We start from the raw sequence: 22,879 nt of genomic DNA on the forward strand, positions 1-22,879 counted from the left end.
CCCTAGGAGAAACTGAGGCTGAGCACCGAAGTCTTCATTGGCTTAGTTATTGCTCAGTGCACATTTGATTTGCATTTATTTGCATGAAATGTCTGAACTGTGTACTTTTGTGGGACACAAATATCCTGGCCAGTTGCTCCACTTAAATGATTGCAAATGAGGACTAGAGCTGGCAAGCTGGAAAATGACAAGAAACTAATAAAAATAATCATAAAAGTGGTATATATGACTGAAACACTACATTCCAAGTTTTCTGAAGCATATACGATTTGTGTGAGGCACATACCAAAATGTTTTGTTTTTCATGAACTAATCATTCGGTAACACTTTAGTTTAGGGTCCAATTCTCACTATTAACTATTTGCTATCGGTATGCATATTACTAGGATATTGGCTGTTTATTAGTACTTATAAAGCATATATTAATGCCTAATTTTGCATGACCATATTTTACATCCCTTAATCCTACCCAATACCTAAACTTAACAGCTACCTTACTAACTATTAATAAGCAGTAATTAGGAGTTTATTGAGTCAAAAGTCATAGTTATAGTACTAGTTTATAGTGAGAATTGGACCCTAATCTAGAGTGTGGCCAATCATTCTTCTGACATGGATTTTCTCAATTACCTGGTTGATCCAGTTCACATAACCGGTCTGAATGATTCATTCACAAGTTCATTTCACTGACTCAATGATCCAATCTAAAGATTTTGGTCTGTTCATCACATTAAGGTATTGTAAAACACTTTAAATATAATGGAAGAGTGGTACGGCCCACGTTTATGATACTTTTGTACTTTTGAGTTCTGTGTGCCATGTATGAAGCTTGAAAGCCTCACTGCCCTTTCATTGTAATAGCATGGAAATACATTTTTCAAAATGTGTCATTTGTTTTCTCTAAAAAAAAGAAGGTTATATGACTTTGGAATGTCATGAAAGTAATTACATTTGAATTTTTACATAAACTATCACTTCAAGACATAATTATAGATAAAAACAAACTCTGCTGATAAAACGTGACTCGTGTTGTTATCTTTTGTACAGGCCTACCAGTCTAGACTTGCACAAGTACTACCACACAGAAAACGATGATGAAAACCCATTTATCTGTTCTCAACCACGGGAAAATGGCATGCGCCTGTGCACCTCCATCCCCACGCTCCATGAGGAGGGCCGACAGTGCCAGCTGGACATGGCAGCTTACAATAGCACAGACAACACCACCTGCGTCAACTGGAACAAGTATTACACCAACTGCTCTGCTGGAGAAGTCAATCCCTTCAAGGGGGCCATAAACTTTGACAACATTGGTTATGCCTGGATTGCCATCTTTCAGGTCGGTTATATGTCTTATTTTATTGATGATGCTATGAACTTATACAAAGACCTGTAAAAAAACACTTACAAATGCACAGTTTAGTCAGGTTGCACAATTTGTTACCATATAGGTTGTAATCCGGTATTATAGATTCGATACTGGATATCTAATTGTGCAGATTTTTCCATTTATATTACAACTGAGATCATCTAATGCTCAAATTAGTCTCTAAAACACATATAATTTAATAACACTGTTAAAATATAATCTTTAGCAAATACTCGTTTATAATCTTTTTTTTTCATACTGTACATTATAATGCTGTGATGCCTAATCACTTGTAGCATTTAAAACTATTCCATTTATTTATTTATTTGATTTACACTAAAAAGTATAGAATTTTAATTATGTTTAGGCTTATCGGCCAATATCAGTGCTTTCCTACAATTTGCAGTTTACTGTAAAGATATGGCTTCATACAGCCACCAAAATCTGAGGCACTTTGATCCAACAGTGACATATGTAATTCACTGATAAATCCAAACTGAGACTAAATTAACTATCTTTAACCCAAATGTGCTTACCTCAGTTTACAGTCCCTGACCGTTCAGTGATATTTTAAACGCCTGACACTGTTTAAATACTAAAGCTTATTTGCCCGGGGATTTTAGATTAGCTCTTTTAGAGTCTGGCTTGAAGACAATTGCAGGGTTCAGCGGTCTGTATTATTCTTTTTTTGTGTTCTTTTATCACAAAAGGTTGATAAGGTTTTAATTATTCTACATCTGACAGTATGCGCCCACTGATTCTAATCTCAAATTCATTTAAACGATCACTTCTCATGTTTACAACACACCAAAATAGAAATCTATTAAATATTTAGAAGACTGTCATGTACTGGACTGTGGAATGGCCCGATGACTTAATCTTCCTTTTGCAAGCGGCCAATTCTGTGGCTAGGCGCTTAATTTTTAGTATCTAAAAATGAATTAGCTGTCTGACAGCCCTTCATCCTGCTAGCACACCAAATTGCCCTGTAAATAGCATGCAAAGTGCCTTTTCATTTCCGGTTTTGCCTTTCCCTGTTTTTCCCTAATCTATGACAGATTAATCAAAGGGAATGAAGAGTGCATGCTGGGTAGGGTGTCCCCCCTGAGCATAAGATATCTGTATTGTCGACCTAATCATGCATGCTTGAGTACAGAAACGAAAACTGATCATGGGAGCATATAATCAGAGATTATTTATGCTTTTAATTTGCATGTCACTGTATTGACATTAGGCACCTACCAATGTTTTTTTCACACTTGAGTTTGATAATCGGTATCTAGAGTTCAAGAGTAAAAATAGTTTTATATAAAAAAATTATGTATTTTATAAACTGCCTCTCATGTGTATAAACTGCATAAGCTGCACTGAATCACTATGTTCTTTCCTGTAGGTTATTACTCTGGAGGGCTGGGTGGACATCATGTACTTTGTTATGGATTCACACTCCTTCTACAACTTCATCTACTTTATCCTCCTGATAATAGTGAGTGACTTTGGGCTGAGCTGGGCAGACCAGGACACATTTATGAGAGTGATACCTGACCAGGCAGACTACCCTATACTGTCTCTGGTGTAACTGTGCGTCAGACAAACTTAGACAGCTCACTAGACAAAGACAAGAGAATCATATTTTAAAGATTTTACAATGATATCAGTGACTATGTCACAGGATATATATATATTAGTGCTGTCAAATGATTAAAATATTTAATCGCATTAATGTCATAGTTAACTTGCGATTAATCGCACATGTTTATCTATTCTAAATGTCTCTTGATTTCTTGTTGTCCCATTATTTTTTCTAATTTTAATGCTCTTATCAACATGGAAAAGTGGATCGGCTTGCTTTGTGCAAATGTTTTTTATTGAAAACAACATTGACAATACTGTGTTCAACTTCACACTAAAACATGGAGCAAATAATCTCTCACACAATGTAACACTGTCCATCAATAAAAGGGTGAAAGAAATACTGACGAGGTCCTGATATTGACGAGGGGGCGGAGAATTCGCATCAGCTGTGTGTGTGTGCTTGGCCATCATCAAGTGCTATTTCAGACAGGACGTGCTGCGATGATGATAGCTCAGTTCACAACGACAAAACACACAGAATACTTTGGTCTTATATGGGACCATTTGGCAACTTTTTAAAAGTAAACTTTCAATTCAGAATCTTATTGGCATCCATTTCGGCGTCTCGCGCTCGTCATCCACTCAAAACGTAACATTAACCTACTATTTGGCCGGCTCGCAACAAGTGTGTTTCCGGTCTAGCTAGATCCGGTGCTTTCAGACAGGACGCGCAATGCGCGGCGCTACGCCAGTTTTCAAAACTTTTTGAATGCCAAAACGTTTCTATTGCCCGTGCTGGTAATCGTCACTGTGGCAAAAGTTGAACTATTTTGAATTTTGACCGCGGTGTGCGCGCCGCTGCTCTTGCGCTTTGGTCGAGGAAGCAACAAAACGTCCGCGCATGCCACGTCCGGTTGCAAAAGCATGTGAAAAAAACGACAAAGTTTGCTAGGCCAAAAAGACCGTTAATGGCGCGCTAAAAATTTTTATCGCGTTAAAATGGGTTCTCTTACGAGAGTATCTCTCGTACTGCGTAATAGCTTACGCTAGGGGAAAACCTCTTTTCCACGAGATATTGAAGCCAAAAATTATCCTTAATTTTTTATTAATGTAAAACGCTTTGCAGCAGCAAGCAGACACAGGCGAGACAGCTCGCGCGCCTATTGGCTGCTCTTGCGGCAAATGCAGCAGCCTATCGAGAGAGACTCTGCGTGAGCAATTCGCGCCCATATCGTCACGTCCCGCCAGAAAGGGCGTGGTCTCACTCTATAAATATGCTCGTTAGGCTGGTACAAGCTGATTTTCATCTCTTCAGCGAAGCACACGCATCGCTGGATCCGGAGTGAGAAGCCGCGCCGTCGAAGCAAGCTTTTCAGCGGGACGAGCTCTGGAGTCGCTGGCCTCGCCGCCTTCAACTGCCGTACCTGCTGCGCTTTCCGGCGTTCTATATCCTTTTATATCACTTTGTATCCTTACTCTGCTGAGAGTGTTAGCTCGCTTACTTGACGCGACTTACACTTCTCATCACAAAAGAGCTGCGTCTTTTTAAAGATGCCATCCTGTGGCTCGTGCCGCGCCCCACTCAGCGACGGGGACCGTCATGTCATCTGTGTGTCCTGCCTGGGTGAGGATCACACGGCTATCGCGCTCGCTGACGGCGGATGCCCTCATTGCGAGCTTTTGCCTATGGTGACTCTGAGGACTCGCCTGGCATCATTTTCCGAGCCTTCACCACAGCCCGCCGTGGTGCCGCGCCGCAAGAAGCGCCGTGCCCAGCGTGCTCCCGAGCTCTCTCCAGCCCGCCAAAGCTCGCTGGTTCGCCCGCCAGCTTCGCCGGCTTCGCTCGAGTCGCTCACTGACGGACAACGGCCGCCGCCTGCCGCCGCGTCCGTCCACGAGTTCGACGAACCCACCGAGGCATGTTCTCTTCTGGCATCTGATAGCGAGGATTGGGCGAGCTCCGTGGACCTCCCCTCCGCTAGCGTTTCCCGCCAAACCACTGGTAAGAGAGCCGGCATTGAGACTGAGCTGATGCGTCTGCTCTCTCAGGCCGTGGAAAGCATCGGCCTCGACTGGGAGGCGCCCGCGCAACCGCCGCGCAACAGACTGGACGGACGCTTTCTCGGAAAAGACGAGGCTCCGTCAAAGTCAAGGCCCGCGCTCTGCTGGACGCCGCCCCCCTCAGCGCGGGCCCCGGCCGAGGATTGAGATCAAGCCCGAGGCCTCAAAGCCTTCCTAGCCATTCTAGGAAAGCGACGGTGTTCAGATCCCGCTGCGGCCGGATTTCCACCAAAACTTCTCGCTCGGTCAGTTCCAAGCATCGCGACTGTCCCAGTGTATTTCGCAGTGAGCCAGCCGGTGTCTCAGCCCGTTTGCCTGCGCACAAAAGCCGTTTTTACGGCTACCCAGATAAATCCAATAAAGAGTGCATTTTCTGGTGTTCCGGCCACGGCCGATGGTGTTATGAGTGTTGTAAGAATGCCCACGCCCCAGTGCCCATTCCCACACCCAGACACGGCCCGCCACGGTGCAGGGCTAGCACAAATAAAATCGACTCAGGTCGATTGTGCAAACAATGTAGTGAACGCGCCCATGTCACAATGCCCGCTTACACTGCACGCTGCATGTCCCTTGGTTTCTGTAAAAACGAAACCAACACACATTCAGTCGGCTCTAACTGACAGTGTTTTCAGTGTAGTAAATGTGCCCGCAGTCCCGCGCCCACATTTTCTCACAGACACGCCGAATCCTACGGGATCGGCCCCGCTCACTTTTTCTGCACAATCTGCCATAGAAAAGCTGAGCGCGGCCAGGCTGCCCGCTGTGATCAGCGCGCCCCCCGCCTCGAACGCTGTAAACACGGTGTTGTGTTCCCAGTATACCAGGGCTCTCGACCTGCTGTTTTGCCGCGGCCAGAGCCCGGATTTCATTCTGCCTCTAGCTATTCACGCAGATGCGTGGTCAAAGCTTCCCGGGGTATCAGAATGGGTGCTGAACACTATAAAGAGAGGCTATTCGCTACAATTCGCTCGACGCCCTCGCCGTTATACAGCGCGTCGAAACTACGGTGAAAAACGAAGTGTCTCATCTACTTCGTGCCGAGATAGCGAAACTACTGAGCAAAGGGGCTATAGAACCTTTATCTCAGGCTCAGAGCGAAGGGGGCCTATACAGCAGATATTTTCTGGTACCGAAAAAGGATGGGGGTCTCAGACCCATTTTAGATATGCGACAGCTGAACAGAGCGCTTGTGAAACGCCAGTTCAGAATGCTTACGACCAGGAAAATCCTCGCGCAAGTGCGCCACGGGGACTGGTTTATGTCAATAGATCTGAAAGACGCCTATTTCCAAATACAAATAGCATCCCATCACAGGCGATTCTTGAGATTCGCTTTCGAGGGCCAGGCATATCAATACACAGTCCTGCCGTTCGGCCTGTCTCTGGCACCTCGTACATTCACGAAGTGCATGGACGCTGCGCTCGCACCCCTGAGACTTCAGGGCATGCGAGTCCTGAACTACTTGGACGATTGGCTGATTCTAGCTCGATCACGATCGGAGCTCATAGAACACAGGGCCGCATTACTCGAGCACCTCGAGGAGCTGGGCCTCACAGTCCATTGGGCGAAAAGCTCACTGTCTCCCAGTCAGAAAATTTCCTTTCTGGGAACAGTGTTAGACTCGCTATCCATGACGGCACGCCTGTCACCGGAGCGCGGACTAAATATTCAGCGCGTCGCGAAATCCTTCCGCCACGGCTCGATAGTTCCGCTCAAAAGGTTTCAGAAAATGCTGGGGCTGATGGCCTCAGCAGCCTCTGTACTCCAGTTGGGCTTGCTTCGCATGCGCCCACTGCAGATGTGGCTGAAAGCGCGGGTTCCACCCAGGGCATGGACAGCGGGTCTGTTTCGCCTCAGGGTCGACCTACAGTGCGTTTCAGCTCTGGAACCTTGAAAAATAACCTACTGGTATCAGTCAGGTGTGAGTCTGGGGACCGCTTCGAGTGTGAAGGTGGTGTCTACGGACGCCTCCACCTCGGGGTGGGGAGCGCTGCTCGAGGGCAGACCGCTAGCTGGTCTGTGGTCAGAACGGGAAAAGCTCCTTCACATAAACTGCTTGGAGATGATAGCAGTCGACAAAGCGCTACGGCGTTTTTGTCCCCAGGTAACAGGCCACCACGTCTTGGTCCGGTCGGACAACATGTCAGTGGTGGCATACATAAATCGCCAGGGCGGCGTCAGGTCACGAAACCTTCACAGGCTGACGGAACGCCTCCTGGTCTGGGCTCAGCACAACCTGCTCTCACTGAGAGCAGCGCATGTGCCTGGTCACCTGAATGTGGGACCAGACAGACTGTCCAGGAACAATGTTCCAGCAGGGGAGTGGTCGCTGCACCCGCAGACGGTCCAGCTGCTGTGGAAAACGTTCGGCAGAGCACAGGTGGACCTATTCGCGTCCCACGAAAACGCTCATTGCCCGAAGTTTTTCTCGAAAAGCAAGGACGCGCTGGCTCATGTTTGGCCCCGCTGCCCCCTATATGCTTTTCCTCCTGTCTCGCTCCTGCCTCAAGTGTTGGAACGAATCAGGGAAAACGGATGCCCAGTGCTGCTCGTAGCTCCGCTCTGGACAAACCAGATGTGGTTCCCTGCCCTGATGCAGCTGACCAGCACTGCCCCATGGCCTGTACCATTGAGGAGAGACCTCCTCTCTCAGGCGGAGGGCTCGATTTGGCATCCTCGCCCGGAGCTGTGGTCCCTGCACGCATGGGCCATCAACGGGTACCCGCTAGCCTCCCAGAAGGAGTGTTAAACACGATCGCGCAGGCTAGAGCTCCGTCTACCAGGCGGCTCTACTCCTCGAAATGGTCTGTTTTCTCTGCATGGTGTCAAGCCCAGAGCTTTTCACCTGTGGACTGCGGGGTTTCGGAAGTGCTTTCCTTCCTTCAAGAGCTACTGGATAAGGGCAGGACCCCATCCACGCTCAGAGTGTATGTGGCGGCCATAGCAACGTTTGCAAAACCGGTGTCTGGCCAGTCGCTGGGGAAGAACGACTTAGTCGTGCGTTTCCTTAGGGGAGCTCGGAGGCTAAACCCTCCCAGGCCCTTCAGTCCCGACGTGGGACCTTTCCACGGTCCTGGAGGCCATGAAAGGCGCCCCGTTCGAGCCAATCCAGCTGGTGGACATGAAACACCTGTCGTTCAAAACAGTGTTTCTCATGGCTCTCGCTTCAGTGAAGCGCATAGGGGACTTGCAGGCGCTTTTAGTAAGCGCGCCATGTATGGAGTTTGGGCTTAATGACTCGAAGGTCATTCTCAAACCTAAGCACGGGTATGTGCCGAAATCCCTCAATACACCGTTTAGGGCCCAGGTAATTTCCCTGTCCGCCCTTCCGGTTCTCAATGAGGAGGAGGACGCGAGTCTCCTTTGCCCTGTCAGGGCATTAAGAGCTTATGTGTCGCGCTCGTCTGTTTTCAGACAGACTGAGCAGCTTTTCGTTTTGTTTGGCGGGCGCTCCAAGGGACTTGCCGCCTCGAAACAGAGCCTATCCAGATGGATAGTGGATGCCATTGCGCTCGCTTACACTGCAAAGGGCCTGCAGTGCCCCTTGGGTGTCAGAGCGCACTCCACGAGAGGCGTGGCCTCTTCGTGGGCATGGTCTAGCGGGGTTACCCTGCAAGATGTCTGTACGGCCGCGGGCTGGGCCTCGCCGTCTACATTTATAAAATACTATAATCTGGAGGTACCCGCCTTACAAGCTAACTTCTCCTCTAACGCCTTACTTCTGTGCGGCCCAGATGCTGAATTTACTGCAGCCCCATGAGTGTTGACACACGTATGGCCACCCAGATCAGGCTGAAAGCTTTCACCCTGGCTGCGCGTTTAATTGTCATATGATAGCCCCGCTGGGTGCTATTTTATAAGGAATGACGCTTCCAGCCTCTCTTCCTCCACTCTATGTGAGTTTATGGTGATTATGCACTATATGAGCCCTGGGCTTTGGCCCCTGGGACTTTGGTGTTGGATCCCTGTACGCACGGCGTGTTGCATTGTGTTCCCCTAGCGTAAGCTATTACGCAGTACGAGAGATACTCTCGGTTACTAACGTAACCTCGGTTCTCTCTAGAGAGGGAACGAGTACTGCGTATCTTGCCGTGCTTGGAATACGCTCTGGTTCGCTTCGGCGATGAAAACCAGCTTGTACCAGCCTAACGAGCATATTTATAGAGTGAGACCACGCCCTTTCTGGCGGGACGTGACGATATGGGCGCGAATTGCCCCCATTGGTCATTACGTCACGCAGAGTCTCTCTTGATAGGCTGCTGCATTTGCCGCAAGAGCAGCTAATAGGCGCGCGAGCTGTCTCACCTGTGTCTGCTTGCTGCTGCAAAGCGTTTTACATTAATAAAAAATTAAGGATAATTTTTGGCTTCAATATCCCGTGGAAAAGAGGTTTTCCCCTAGCGTAAGCTATTACCAACGCATTCTCATCCCAAAGCGTAATATATTGACTCTTTTGCCAAAGCGTCTATATCCAACGCATATGGCACCCTTTAGCGTCAATATAACACGCTTTGGTTTTGGGTAGGTTTAGGTCTGGGGTAGTGTTAGGGTTAGACCACTAGGAGGCGCCACATATCTGCGTCTCATATGACGCTAAAGGGTGCCATGTGCGTTGGATATAGACGCTTTGGCAAAAGAGTCAGTATATTACGCCTTGGGATGAGAACGGGCTCCTATTACGCAGTACTCGTTCCCTCTCTAGAGAGAACCGAGGTTACGTTAGTAACCGAGTACGTTTGTGTTAACGCCGTTAATAACGCGTTTAACTGACAGCCCTAATATATATATATATATATATATATATATATATATGTGTGTGTGTGTATACAGTATATAGTAGTCAACATTTGAAGTGGATCAAAACCTTTCATCCAAGTTATACATGAATTTTGAACAATACCCGTTCTTGTCTCAGGATAACTTTGATTTTTTGATCCATTTCAAATGTTGTCTACTGTATAGTGAATTGGAAATTGAAAACCATAAATTAAAGAAAAAAGAAACCACTTCATTACATCAACATCAGTGCCAAAAACGTAGTTGCAGTTGTATGTGTCTATGACATGTAATGAATCATGTTTTGTTTAAGCCTAGCTAATGGATTGTTATAGTAAAATGGAGACAAAACTGTTTAAATATGTACATGATAGGCATTTAGGGGTATTTAATAGGATAATTCACCCAAAAATGAAAATTCTGCCATCATTTACTCACCCTCATGTCTATCCAAACATGCACAAATTCCTTCTACAGAACACAAAAGAAAAGATTTTGAGGAATGTTGGTTAGCAAAACTTGTCTGACTACCATTGTATGGACAAAAAACACTGAAACATTTCTCAAAATGTGTCTCTTGTGTTACACAGAATAAAGTAAGTCTGTGGCGTTGTTCTGAACTTCCAATCTGTTCATTTCAAATCCTGTTAGCACAGAAAATAACCATCGATTTTATACTTGCTATTTTTGTCATGCCATCCTTTCTCGTTGTTACAGTAACAATGTTGTTAATGATCAGTGAAGCTCTCTCCGTTCATGGTCTTCTCCACTCCCTCCACTGTTTTTCAGGTGGGCTCGTTCTTCATGATCAACCTTTGTCTAGTTGTCATAGCGACACAGTTCTCGGAGACCAAGCAACGGGAGAGTCAGCTTATGAAGGAGCAGAGAGTGCGCTTCAGGTCCAACGCCAGCACGCTGAATAGCTTCTCTGAGCCAGGAAGCTGCTATGATGAGCTGCTCAAGTACCTAGTCCACATTATCCGCAAAGGCATCCGACAAATCTGCCACCTCATCCGGGCCGCCGGTCGTAGGGCAGGGCTGCGGATATGCGCTTCTCCACCGCTGGAACCGCCCCCTGCGAAAAGACGTCGGCAGAAGCAGCGCCAGGGATCCGTCCGACACGTCATGCACCATCATCACCATCACCTCCACCATCACTACCATCTTGGCAATGGAAGTGTCCGAACCGATGGGGGCAGAGAGGTGGACAACGGTTCCCAGAGTGGCAATGTCAACAACTCTGGGCGTCTTATGCTACCGGTCATTATCCCTCAGCAGGAGCCCTTTTGTGGGTCTCTGGTCCCAAGCTGTGCAGAATCTATGCATAGTGTTTATCAGGTTGCGGGCCACCTTGAACCGCTGCGCTTCGGCCCCTCACCTTCTCCAACGGTGCTCCAGTCATATAAGAGGAACTCAGTGCCATTTGCAGCTCCAGTACATAAGAACTACCCCACGTTACAGTCATCTCTGGCCTTAGAGCAGCTCAGACAGAGAATCCTGGAGCCAGGAGGAAGCAGTTGTACTGCTAATGTCCTTACCAACCTAAACATACCCCCAACTCCCATCAACACCTCACAGTGCCTGGTGGAGACACAAGGTCCTCCTGGTAAATGGATTTTAAATGGAATTACTTGAGCTGAATGTGCGACACACATGAGTTTAGAGTAAGACTGGGCGGTATGAACAAAAAGGACTGCATGAGTAATTTAATATTTTATTAATATTATCATCATGGCAATACTATACAATATAGTTAAATTTTCTGGAAATTCAACCCTGAGATGTCTATTCGATAATCTAGTAAGAAACTTAAAATGAAAGCATTACATTTTTCTCATGAAAAAAAAAAAAAATTAAAATATTATTCAAAGCAAATCAATAAGTTTGGCATCAGGGCAAAAACAGCAGTGTTGTCTCTCAATCTTTCATCCTTTGATGTGATGTACATCCTTTTGCAATTTTCAGCTTTAAAAGCAAATTAAAATGTGTAATAAATTAATAAAAAAAATTAAATTCAAGAAAATTAAAGTGTGTGTAGATGTATATGTTGAAATTATGATTAAATGTTATGTGATTCTTTAAAAATGAATACATATATTTTAAAATATTTTGTTTTGCCAGAATTGCTGAAAATTTTAAAAACAATAAACCAACCATAAACAAAAACCATAAAAAAAACTGTGACCTGCAGTGGTACTTACTGTTACAATACACCTTACATTCTTTTATTTGATGTGCATATTTTTGCATATTCCAACTATTATATCAAATTAAGTGTTTTTTAATTTAAAATTTTACCATTGACAATTAACATTATTTCAATGTTACAATTAACATTAGACAGACAGACAGACAGACAGACAGACAGACAGATAGATAGATAGATAGATAGATAGATAGATAGATAGATAGATAGATAGATAGATAGATAGATAGATAGATAGATAGATAGATAGATAGATAGATAGATAGATAGATAGATAGATAGATAGATAGATAGATAGACATCTGTCTATGCATATTTTTTTTCTGATGTATTTCTGTCTTATACATTTCAGGCAAGATGGTCTGCAAGGATGCCCTCATGAATAGCAGTGGCCCAAACTTAGACACCACTTTGACCTTTGACCCTGAGACGTGTCCGTATTGTGCCAAATTGATGGGAAACGACTCCGAGGGAATGGATGGGAATGAGACGGCAGACTCTGACAGTGAGGGCGTGTATGAGTTCACACAGGATGCCCATTATCGGGACAGCAGAGATCCCAACAAAAAGAAGAAGTTTGCATTAGGAGCTCGTGCAGCAAAGGTGGTCCATTTCTGGAGGCTGGTGTGCGACACTTTCCGTAAGATCGTGGACAGCAAGTATTTCGGACGAGGAATAATGATCGCCATTCTCATAAACACACTAAGCATGGGCATCGAGTTTCATGACCAGGTTAGTGCATGTCTCCATGTTGTTCTCATTGATTTGATATCTGGAAACCCTCAAGATAAAATTATGTTTTTGCCTCGATTTTAATTCCAAGTAATTGGGTCTTTATATATCACTACATGGCTTCATACCTCAAAATTATTGCTACTTTATCTCACAATTGTCATAATTTCTCGTAACTATCTTCATATCTCACAATTGTGTGTTTAAATGTACCGGTAATTGTGCTTGTAAATCTAATAAATCAGACTCTACTGTTCAAAAGTTTGGGGTCAGTACGATTTTTGTTTTAAATAATATTTTTTATTCAGCAAGGATGCATTAATTATATCTAAAGTAGACAGTAAAGACATTTGTAATGCTACAAAATATTTCTATTTTAAAGAAATGCTGTTCTATTGAACTTTCCATTCATCAATCATGGAAAAAAATGTATCTTGGTTTTCTCAAAAATATTAAGCAGCACAACTGTTTTTAACATCGATAATAATAAGACATGTTTTTTGACCAGCAAGTCAGCATATTCAAATTATTTTTGAAGGATTATATGACACTGAAGACGGGATTATGGCTGCGGAAAATTCAGCTTTATTTAAATACATTTTAAAATATATTGACGTAGAAAACGGTTATTTTAAATTGTAATATTATTTCACAATATTCAAGTTTTTACTGTATTTTTGATCAAATAAATACAGCCTTGTTGAGCATAAGAGACTTATTTCAAAAACTTTATAACCAATCTTACCGACCCCCAACTTTTGAACATAGTGTATGTCATAATTATTCACATTTATATTTTTTCAACACATAATATACCACTCTGCCCCCACTGCCCTTTCCCGCAGTATTACGGAATGCAAGACTTTCTGTATGCAGCATGTTTTTGTTGTTTAGCATTGTAGGGGTAATTCACCATACTAGAGAATGAGCACGAGTCTGAGGGCTGCACTGAAGAAAAAGGGCAACTGGCACACATCTGAAATTCATTGTACTGTGTTTACACAGTGTGCTCGCATGCCTCACAGTCTTCCAGATCCTTTGGAGAGCACACACCACGGTTCATGCCCCCCTCGCTCGTGATTGAAGTCGTAACTCAGGGCTTTGACATGAACAACTAGGAAAATGATCAGTATTTTATGAGACATTGCAACTTTGAAGGATGATAAAGTGATGTAGAGATTTGTATTTTTCACAGAAAATGGTTGATTCTCTGACAAGAAAAAAAAACATTGATCATCACTGACTCTGATTGGAATTATTTATTCTGGTAATTTGAGAGTTATTCAAAAAAAAATATGAAATAAATGGGAGTGCCTGCTGGTATCCAGGAGCGAATATGCGGTTTTGGTTCTCTACCTCATGAACTCAAGTGACCACCCTACCAAACGTGAATGTGTTTTATTAGATATAGAGTCATCACATGAATTCACTGGATGAAAAGTTGGGGGGCACCAAGCAGGAGCAACGTTTCTCATTTGTCCCCTCTGACAAACTAAGGTAAACTACTATTCAAAAGTTTTGAGTCAGAGAGACTGCATTTATTTGACCACAAAAACAGTAAAACAGTCTTCAGTGTCACATGATCCTTCATAAATCATTTTAATATGCTGATTTGCTGCTCAATAAACATTTCTTATTGTTATCAATATTGAAAAAAAGCTGCTCTGCTTAATATTTTTTTGTGAGGATTATTTTTTTCAGGATTCTTCTACGAATAGTAAGTTAAAAAACAGCTTCTATTTTAAATAGATTTTTTTTTGTAACATTATAAATGTTTTTACTGATCAGTTTAATGCTTACTTGCTGAATAAAATGAATCGTTTCTTAAAATAAAAAACGGAAATGTACAGTATATTTTAGCGTGTGAGTATGGTGGACCTGTAACGGAAATGGGATCTAGTGCTTTCCATTGTCTATACTTGTCTCTTTCGTTGTTTGCCGTAGTCTGAAATAAGCTAGCGCACACTCGCAGACACACAAACACAAGGATGGCATTCCTCTCCCCCTCAGGACTTCTGCTTCTTTTGTCTCTCCTCTCGTTTTGTTCCCTGTAAACTCCCAGGGAATTCTGGCAGTGAATGTCGTCTTTACGGCGCAGTCCATCTGGAGAATTGGAGACTGAGATAGAGCAAGAATTTGGATGCATAAGGTCACTTGGGTTCTTTGATCCCCATAAAACTTCCAATCTAGCTAATTGCATCTGTTCATTCCTGGAGCTTCTATTGCCTTTTGTCTTTCATACTTGTCTGTGCTCCTCTCTTCCAATCACTGACATCCTGCATTACTTTTTTAAATCCACTTTGGAATGAAGAAGCAGCTCTCGACTGCAACAATTCTAGCTTTGTTTGCCAATCCTGGGCTTAAAATGTTGCTAGTAGGGTTCAAAACATTATTTAATGCTGTGTTGTCCAGTTTTGTTATTCCATTTTGCGGTACAGATGGAAAAATCACACATTGCTGGATGAAGTTAAGATCAAGTGGAGTTTCACAGAGTGTAGCCAAAGGGGGGAATATGTGAATGACTGGGAAAAACAGGCAGAAGAGGATTTGCTACATTGATCTGAGCATTGTTCTGTGCAGCCTCCTTCCAGACCTCGCTCTGTGTTTCTTGGAGAGGAGACATGTTGATCGCTTGATCTTACGCATGAAAACCACACAAAACTTGACCACATGGCAGCTATTTACAGAGCTGAAGTGTGTGCTTTTTATTTTAGAGGTTAAAAATAGATCCACAGGCACATCTCCATCTCTCTTTTCCATCAGATTTCACATTCTACCTTTAGCCCAAGTTGTTCAAAAGCTCCTCAGCCCATTCTGTTTCGTTTATTTCTTGGCGTTGCTGCTGTTTCCCTTCCATTTCGAGCAATATATCTGTCAACTGTTTTAGCCAAAAAGGGATATTTGCCTCCCATAATATTGCACCCATACAACCAGGGCCTAAAATTAACACTCGCCAACCGCCAAATGTGAGTAAAATTCGGTGTTGGTGAGTATATGAAACAATGCCAGTTGACGGTAATATTTTTATGCATTTTATGCAATGTTGTCAGAACATGAACGTGAACAAATGTGAACGACGCTCGGGACAGTTGACGGGCAAGTGCTGCATCGTCCCCGAAAGTTTAAGCCTTGCCAATTTAAATATTCAAGCGCAAGAAGACGTGAAAGGGAACTCAATTCGCTATACTCGCTGTGTGGGAAGTTTTATGTGCGCAAACATCCGAAGCGCACCTAGAAATCCGCAATTCAAACATTTTAAACTTCACAACCCCATGTTGAGGTGTAGGAGATGCTATGTGCCATGTACCGTTCCATGTTTATCTACAGGTATACCCTGTTTTCCAGCTCAAGTATCTTGTTGACATACTTGTAGGTGAACTTTTTTTTAAGCTCTTAATCTTACATGCGCTATGAATTCCTTTAAGCTTCCCTGCGGACTGGCGGTGCAGGTCTGGTTCATAGTTTAGAGAGGAGGATGTTACTGTTCAAATCGACATGTCTTATCCCTCACTTTGTGTTATGCATGAATAAAGAACTGTGCCTTCATTCAGGGACATGAATATTTAGCATCATAAGAAAATTCCACACAATTCCAAGCCACTCATTAACCCAGTACACAATCTCAACAAGCATCTCTGCTGGGAATCTCTCTCTCTCTCTGTGTCTTTCAACCTCTTCCTCCCACGCTGCCCCTTTTCTACTCCCCTTCCTAATGTGCTATTGGAGCAAAATGGTTATTGTTGCTTTGGCTATGAAAGTTAATGAATACAGAGGGTGGCTTGCTTTGTTGCAGGGCTTGCCCTGGGACTTCACACAATCTTTGTAATGATAGTTAGGCCTAGTTATTATTGCAAATACAGCAATGAGCTCCTATCCTCAGATCAGAGCATGTCGGTGTTAAACTGCATGGGTTTAACCAAATACGAAAATTATCAATAACGTGTGTAAGGAAAAAACTGAAATATATGAGCCCTTTGCGATATGCAACCCCAACTTCCTGTCTCAATAAACAATATGTTGGGGGGTCTTTAAAATGTCAGTATTTTGTCCACTGCACATCCGCCTCAAGCATTTATTTACTTACTAAGTTGTTTTAGGCTATTCAAACCGTTATGTGGTGAGCATGTGGTGAACTTTTAGCTTGTCTAAAAGCCATTTGAGCCATAATGAGGTTTACATAATGAGAGGAAATGAGACCAGCCAGTTTTATGCTTCAATGAAACGATCTCAACTGCTCGTCATGGGTTTAAATTATTTCGAACAATTTCTGTTTCACTGGATGTAAAGCATGTACTCGTCATTGTTGGTAATGAGGAAACACATATCTCATACTTGGGAAGTGGCCACCACAGCAGTGCTTTTGCCAAGGGAAGGTTTTTATTTTATTTATTTTTTTATGAGGACTGTAAAGCTTTCCTCAGAAGAGAACAACCTCTTCAGCTTCCACCAGTGACAACTGAAAACAATGACCCATCAGGGGTCTCTAAGGCTACGCCCTCACCGCAAGCCTTAGTGGTCCATTCAGATTTTTTGCTCATATCTGAATATTATTATTTATTTATTTCACATTTTGTTTTTTAAATGTGGCCAATATCAGATTTGAGTATGAACAGGTCACAATCCTGAATTGAACAGCATCCGCAAAAGAACAATGACAAAGTCGGCACCCAGCACGGAAATATACAGAAGTAAACACAGAGGTTACTGAAGTCAGCATTTACATGTTCATTTATAAGCTGATCTGCCACAAGGTGATAAGGAGGAAGCAGACAAGGATGAGGAGAGTAATGTTTTTCTCATTTTGCTTGAATAGAGCCGTCACTGTAATACTTATGAGTATATCAGCTCACTATCCCTCCACTGACTAACTTCGCTGCCGTCTTCCATATTCAAAAAGTGACCGAAGAACAACTAGTAGGTCAAATCTTTGTAGTAACTCCCATCAGTGGAGAAATGTGACTAATGTTGATCTATAGAGCGATGTAAAAGTCACATGAATTCCGATGACTGTTCAGACTGAGGTCACATTGCAAAACATCGGATTTGTACAGTATGTGATTTAGGACCATGGAAGTGGCTCAAATCAGAATAGAACAGATCAGATTACATTTGGTTTCTGCTGTTTACACTGTTATGAAAAAAAAAAAAAACATTCAGATTTATTACAATCTCAACTGTTGTGCAGAGGCCTTTTTTTTGTCAGACTTTTTTATTTTTATATATATATATATATATATATATATATATATATACACACATTTTGAATGCCAGATTTTCACTGTGGATCTCAGTGAATGTGTTCATAGGTCTGTGTGTAAATTAGAAAATATTAACATAAACCAGCAAACAAACAAATATGTGTGTGTATATATACAGACTTTCAGATTTGCAATGTGCACCCTAGCTTATATATACACATATACCTGTATGTTTCCCATGGCACAGTGCTTTGTTTATTGGAGCTGTATAATTAGATAAAGGGACGGTGATCTCGAGTTTGCTATGTGCTGGAATGAGCAGCAGCTGATAGCGGAGTGCAGCTGGTGAGATATGGGTTCATCTGAAGAGGGGTCTGAAGTTCAGGCTTGTCTGAGCTCCCTGTCTGGATGGTTCACACCAACACCGTCTTAACATATATTGTTGAACCCTTTAAAGGAATAGTTCACTTCAAAATGAAAATTCTGTCATCATTTACTCACCCTCAAGTTGTTTCAAACCTGTATGAATTTCTGTCTTCTTCTAAACAAAAAAAGAAGATATTTTGAAGAATGACGGTAACCAAACAGTCGATGTACCCCATTGACTTCCATAGTATTTTTTTCCTACTATGGAAGTCAATGAGGTACATCAACTGTCTGGTTACCGACATTCTTGAAGTGAACTATTTTTTTAAAGTAAAATTACACAGTAGGCTCATAATATCCTTTATTTTTTTATGAAGCCCCTAAAAGGACATGGTGATGAAAAATATGAGATGGAAGTAAAATTAAATTTCAATATATTAACCGGAAAAGTTTTACAAGCGAACACAACATTTCTTAGGGGAACTCGGGTTGCATTCACACTTGGTTCGATTTTGATTGCTCCTTTGATTGTTTTTTTGTTGTTGTTGTTTTTACTAAAAATAGAAAAGAAAAATGTTGAGGAAAAAAAAGTGAACATCTGATGTTTCGTGAATCAAAACCTTTCAAAGAGTTTAGCGTTTGTCTTCAGCCTTGCCGTTCCTGGAAAAATCACTCCTGCAGAGATTGGTGTGTGATGTACTCTTCCCACAAGTGGTCCTGATTTGAACTGAAGGGCCTCACCCAATGAAGAGGCCAAGTGAAAGCTCCTGCTGGGTAGACGGTGCCCAACCCTCAGCTGCTCAGATCCAGAAACAGCTAAAAAAAGAAAAAAGAAAAACTGCTGGCTTTCTTCCCTACCTCTGTGAAACACCACAAATAGCCCCACACTTCATCATCGTGCTCCACGGACCACTTCTAAATCTGATTAGATTACATTTAATTCTATTAGCTAATAGCTGTTATTTTTCATTTCATGCACAGTATGTAATTGTAATTTTGCCTCATTACTTTGTGGAAACAATCATCTCAGTAAAACAATTAGAGTGGTTACATAGTTTTTTTTGTCATAATTTTAAGCGCTGAAGTTCTGTGACCTGTCTAAAGGTCTCTTAAAATCACTGTTAGTTTTCATAGGCAAATGCGCAACGTACTCGGGATGTTGTGTTTTGTTTTCAGGCATTTAAGACTCTGTTCATTAAACCCAGCTAGCCGTGATGTTTCAAGAATGTGTTATGCGTGCTGGGTCTCTTGCCCAGTCTCATTTTTACAATCGAAAAAAAAACGAAGCGAAATATGAACCGGCCCATATGTCTCTCCTTCAATTCACCCCTGCCTCATAAAAATAAATAAATAAATAAAATCTTTTTTTCTCTGCATACCGAACTATCAACTACATCAATTACACCAGGGAATCTGCTGTTCTTTCTTTTTAGTTCACCTGAATCTGAGTTTTAAGTTCAACTTACAGTCATTCGAGACAATATGCTCTGATAAACAAAAGAACAATGAGAAACTTGTTTATGATGTCAAAAAGTTAATCCCCACATTCGTGTATCTATTACAGTCTGCACTGTAAGCTATAAGGAAATATGAGGCCATGAAAGTGTGAGTCTGTGTTCTGTTTAATTAAATGAGATCAAAAATGGCTCAGGCCCTTTGGAGTTGAGGAGATTTGTATGTTTTTAGAACATATTTCTCTTATGTAACTTCTTAATTTCAAATGGTTTGTGTATCAAATAGCCAGGCAGACCAAAGAGTGACACATCTGGAGATCTGTAGTCTGTAGCTGTTTCGGATGGTCTATAGAGATACATGCACTGAGACAACCTCTAAAAAAAATGCACTTCCATTTCCTTGCATTTTGCAATAACTTCGAAGTGTATTTTGTGTTTTTTTCAGATGCACCGATGTATCAGCCAGCGATTTTTGATAAATGAAAAAGGCTGATATTACAAACCGATTATTGCATAATCCAATGGTTTTTCTCTGGGTAAAATAATTAAATGCTTGCCTATCTGTACAAAATATAGTTTGTACACTAGTGGGGAAAAAAAGACGGAAGTAGCAACATACTTGATATATAAAGCAACAGCACTGGAAGTATTTGTTAACGAGTTTATTCAAATGTAATGTTCTATAATCATAAGTAAAATATGAGTTAATGTTGATATTTGATAGCAAAAAATAACCTCTGATGGTTGTCATATTGTCTTATTTCTTTTTTGTTTCGTGCTTTTGTGCCTCTCTTATAAAGATGGCCTGTTGAATGTTAAATGGATCCAATACATGTTCATTGAAAAGTATTTGATACAGCAATAAACTAGATTCTATACCTTAATGCATGTTTTTTTTTTAACTTGCTCATTTAAAACATGATCAAAATAGTCTATTTTAACACTTAAATGCATACCTTGGGTCTTTATCGATCTGGACATCATTTACTACTCTTCCCCTCCTTCATTTTTTTAAAAGTCACAGTAGACATAAACCTTCTTAGTACTCCAATAATAAAAGAATGTCTGTTTTCTAATTAATTGTTTGTAAAAAGTGTATAGGGTCGCTAGCGAACCGAAGAATGTAATAGGTCTACGTATATTTTTTTCTGCGCAACAATAACTGATAAGTGCAATTCACCTATTCTTAAAGGTGGCAGTGTCTTGTGTATTCTTTTGTTTTATACTTGCGGTAATTATGACATACGTAAGTATAATCAGCAAACTTGAAATGGCTCAACTAATTATTGTAGAGCGAGTACTGTGCGCAATCAAATATTAGTCTCACTGTCACATGATGGTGAAGAAGCTGTCAGCAATCAAAATATAAATTTTGAAGACTTTGAAAGCGATAGTTTTAAGAAAAGGGTTGAGATCGCGAATATGAGCCAGATGTTTAATGTACTGAGGAAATGAGCTCTGACGATGACAGTAATAATGGCTAAAAACATCTGCTTAAACTGAACCCTTCCAAGTCCCAGAAGGGAACAAACTATGCTTTATTTTATTATTTTGTAATTATTATTAAAATATCAGGAGAGCTTTACACTATTGCAGCAGTTAGAGATCCATCTGTGTTAGATATAGATCCGGGTCGCTGAAGACCTGAATATGTAATGATGATTGGCAAAACACTTGTGTATTTAAGAGATAATGACAAGAATCAAGTCAGCAAGTGACAAATATCGGTATCGCAATTGGCTGATAGTTGTTAGTTAATATCGGCAAAAAAAAAACAAGTATCCATTCAACCTTTTTTGGGGGGGGGGGGGGTTGTGTACTTTAAGCATGCATAATTACTTCAGACCCTGCAACAGGATATGATGTCACAAAGATGTCACAAATAAATGAGGAAGGCATGGTAATAGTGTTTCAAGACTGTTGTGACCTTCAAACAACCAAAAGAAGTTAAAGTCAAAATGTGTTATTTTTGATAATAATCAACCTATGGTACATAAAATGATGGGGATACAGTTGAAAGAAATGCCCATATTTCACTTCTGAAATGCGTTATTCTTTTTCAGAGACTGTATTTTCTCAATAAAAGAATGTTTTAATGAAAATTTGTGTCCTTATGTACAGCCTTTCCCTCTTCTTTTCTTTTTAAATGTCATCTTCAAATGAGTGCCAGGAACATTGTTTTCAAAATCATCATATTTGTAAGCAGTTCATCTTGCAATTATTCTTTCTAATGTGACATGCTGTAACATTCGCAACAGTACTGACATGGCGCGTCTCTGTGATAGTCTGGGTTTTATCTTCTTCTCTCTCTTTTTTTCTTTTTCAGCCTGATGAGTTGACAAACGCTCTGGAAATCAGTAATATCGTCTTCACCAGTTTGTTTGCGCTGGAGATGCTCCTAAAAATGCTGGTCTATGGTCCATTCGGCTACATCAAGAACCCTTACAACATCTTTGACGGCATTATTGTAGTAATCAGGTATACATGCTCATCTGCATTCCTTTCTCAGAACTTTTAAATGTGTGTTACAATAATAACGCTGCCTGCATCACTGTTTATTGATGTTCATCTTCATTTCTGAAAATGCACACTGGCAGTGTGTTATATCACAACAGTGACAGCCAGACAGAATGCAGCTATTATTGAATGATGGGACATCTGTTGCCTGTTCAGTCTGATGACTGTCAGCTGTCATGATGAATGCTGCAATTTCACGCCCATTCATTCACAATTGCCATAAATTAGCATATACTAAGACTTCTCAACATGCAAAAGATTTGGCATGGTACGATGTTATGATGGTTTCTTGCATTTATTAATGCTCAACATGTTGTATAGACACAGTCACCAATGCGCACTATTCTGGGGGCGTGGTTTAAAGGGGGAGGGGGGGGATGACACTGGTTGCCATAGTAACTTAATCATCCTTTGATGGTAAAACAAGCAGCAAATATGTAACAAGCAAAAAATAAGCAGCTTTTTTAAATTAACAAAAATTTGATAAAACATCAAATTTTAGTTAATTATTAAATAGACATTAAAATAATTGAAATGAAGGAAAATAATACATTCAGTTTGATGGAATGGTCTCTTCCACACAAATGTGATGTGTTGTGAATCTGCATACACTACCATTCGAAAG

General features: G+C 41.7%; 1 protein-coding gene across 9 annotated transcripts in view; it reads left to right on the top strand.

The window, feature by feature from the left end:
• The window catches only part of cacna1g (calcium channel, voltage-dependent, T type, alpha 1G subunit), a 254,008-nt gene that overhangs the window by 135,439 nt on the left and 95,690 nt on the right, over nucleotides 1-22,879 (top strand). For all 9 annotated transcript variants that reach the window (XM_056255722.1, XM_056255715.1, XM_056255714.1 and 6 more), the window contains exons 7-11: nucleotides 1,048-1,339; nucleotides 2,763-2,855; nucleotides 10,571-11,387; nucleotides 12,340-12,719; nucleotides 22,064-22,215. In XM_056255722.1, the coding sequence (XP_056111697.1) occupies nucleotides 1,048-1,339; nucleotides 2,763-2,855; nucleotides 10,571-11,387; nucleotides 12,340-12,719; nucleotides 22,064-22,215 (1,734 nt within the window). The remainder of the gene's footprint in view (nucleotides 1-1,047; nucleotides 1,340-2,762; nucleotides 2,856-10,570; nucleotides 11,388-12,339; nucleotides 12,720-22,063; nucleotides 22,216-22,879) is intronic.

This window comes from Rhinichthys klamathensis, unplaced genomic scaffold (assembly GCF_029890125.1).
Source record: "Rhinichthys klamathensis goyatoka isolate OS25496 unplaced genomic scaffold, OSU_Roscu_1.1 h1tg000121l_1, whole genome shotgun sequence".
In the NCBI taxonomy this organism is placed as follows: domain Eukaryota; kingdom Metazoa; phylum Chordata; class Actinopteri; order Cypriniformes; family Leuciscidae; genus Rhinichthys; species Rhinichthys klamathensis.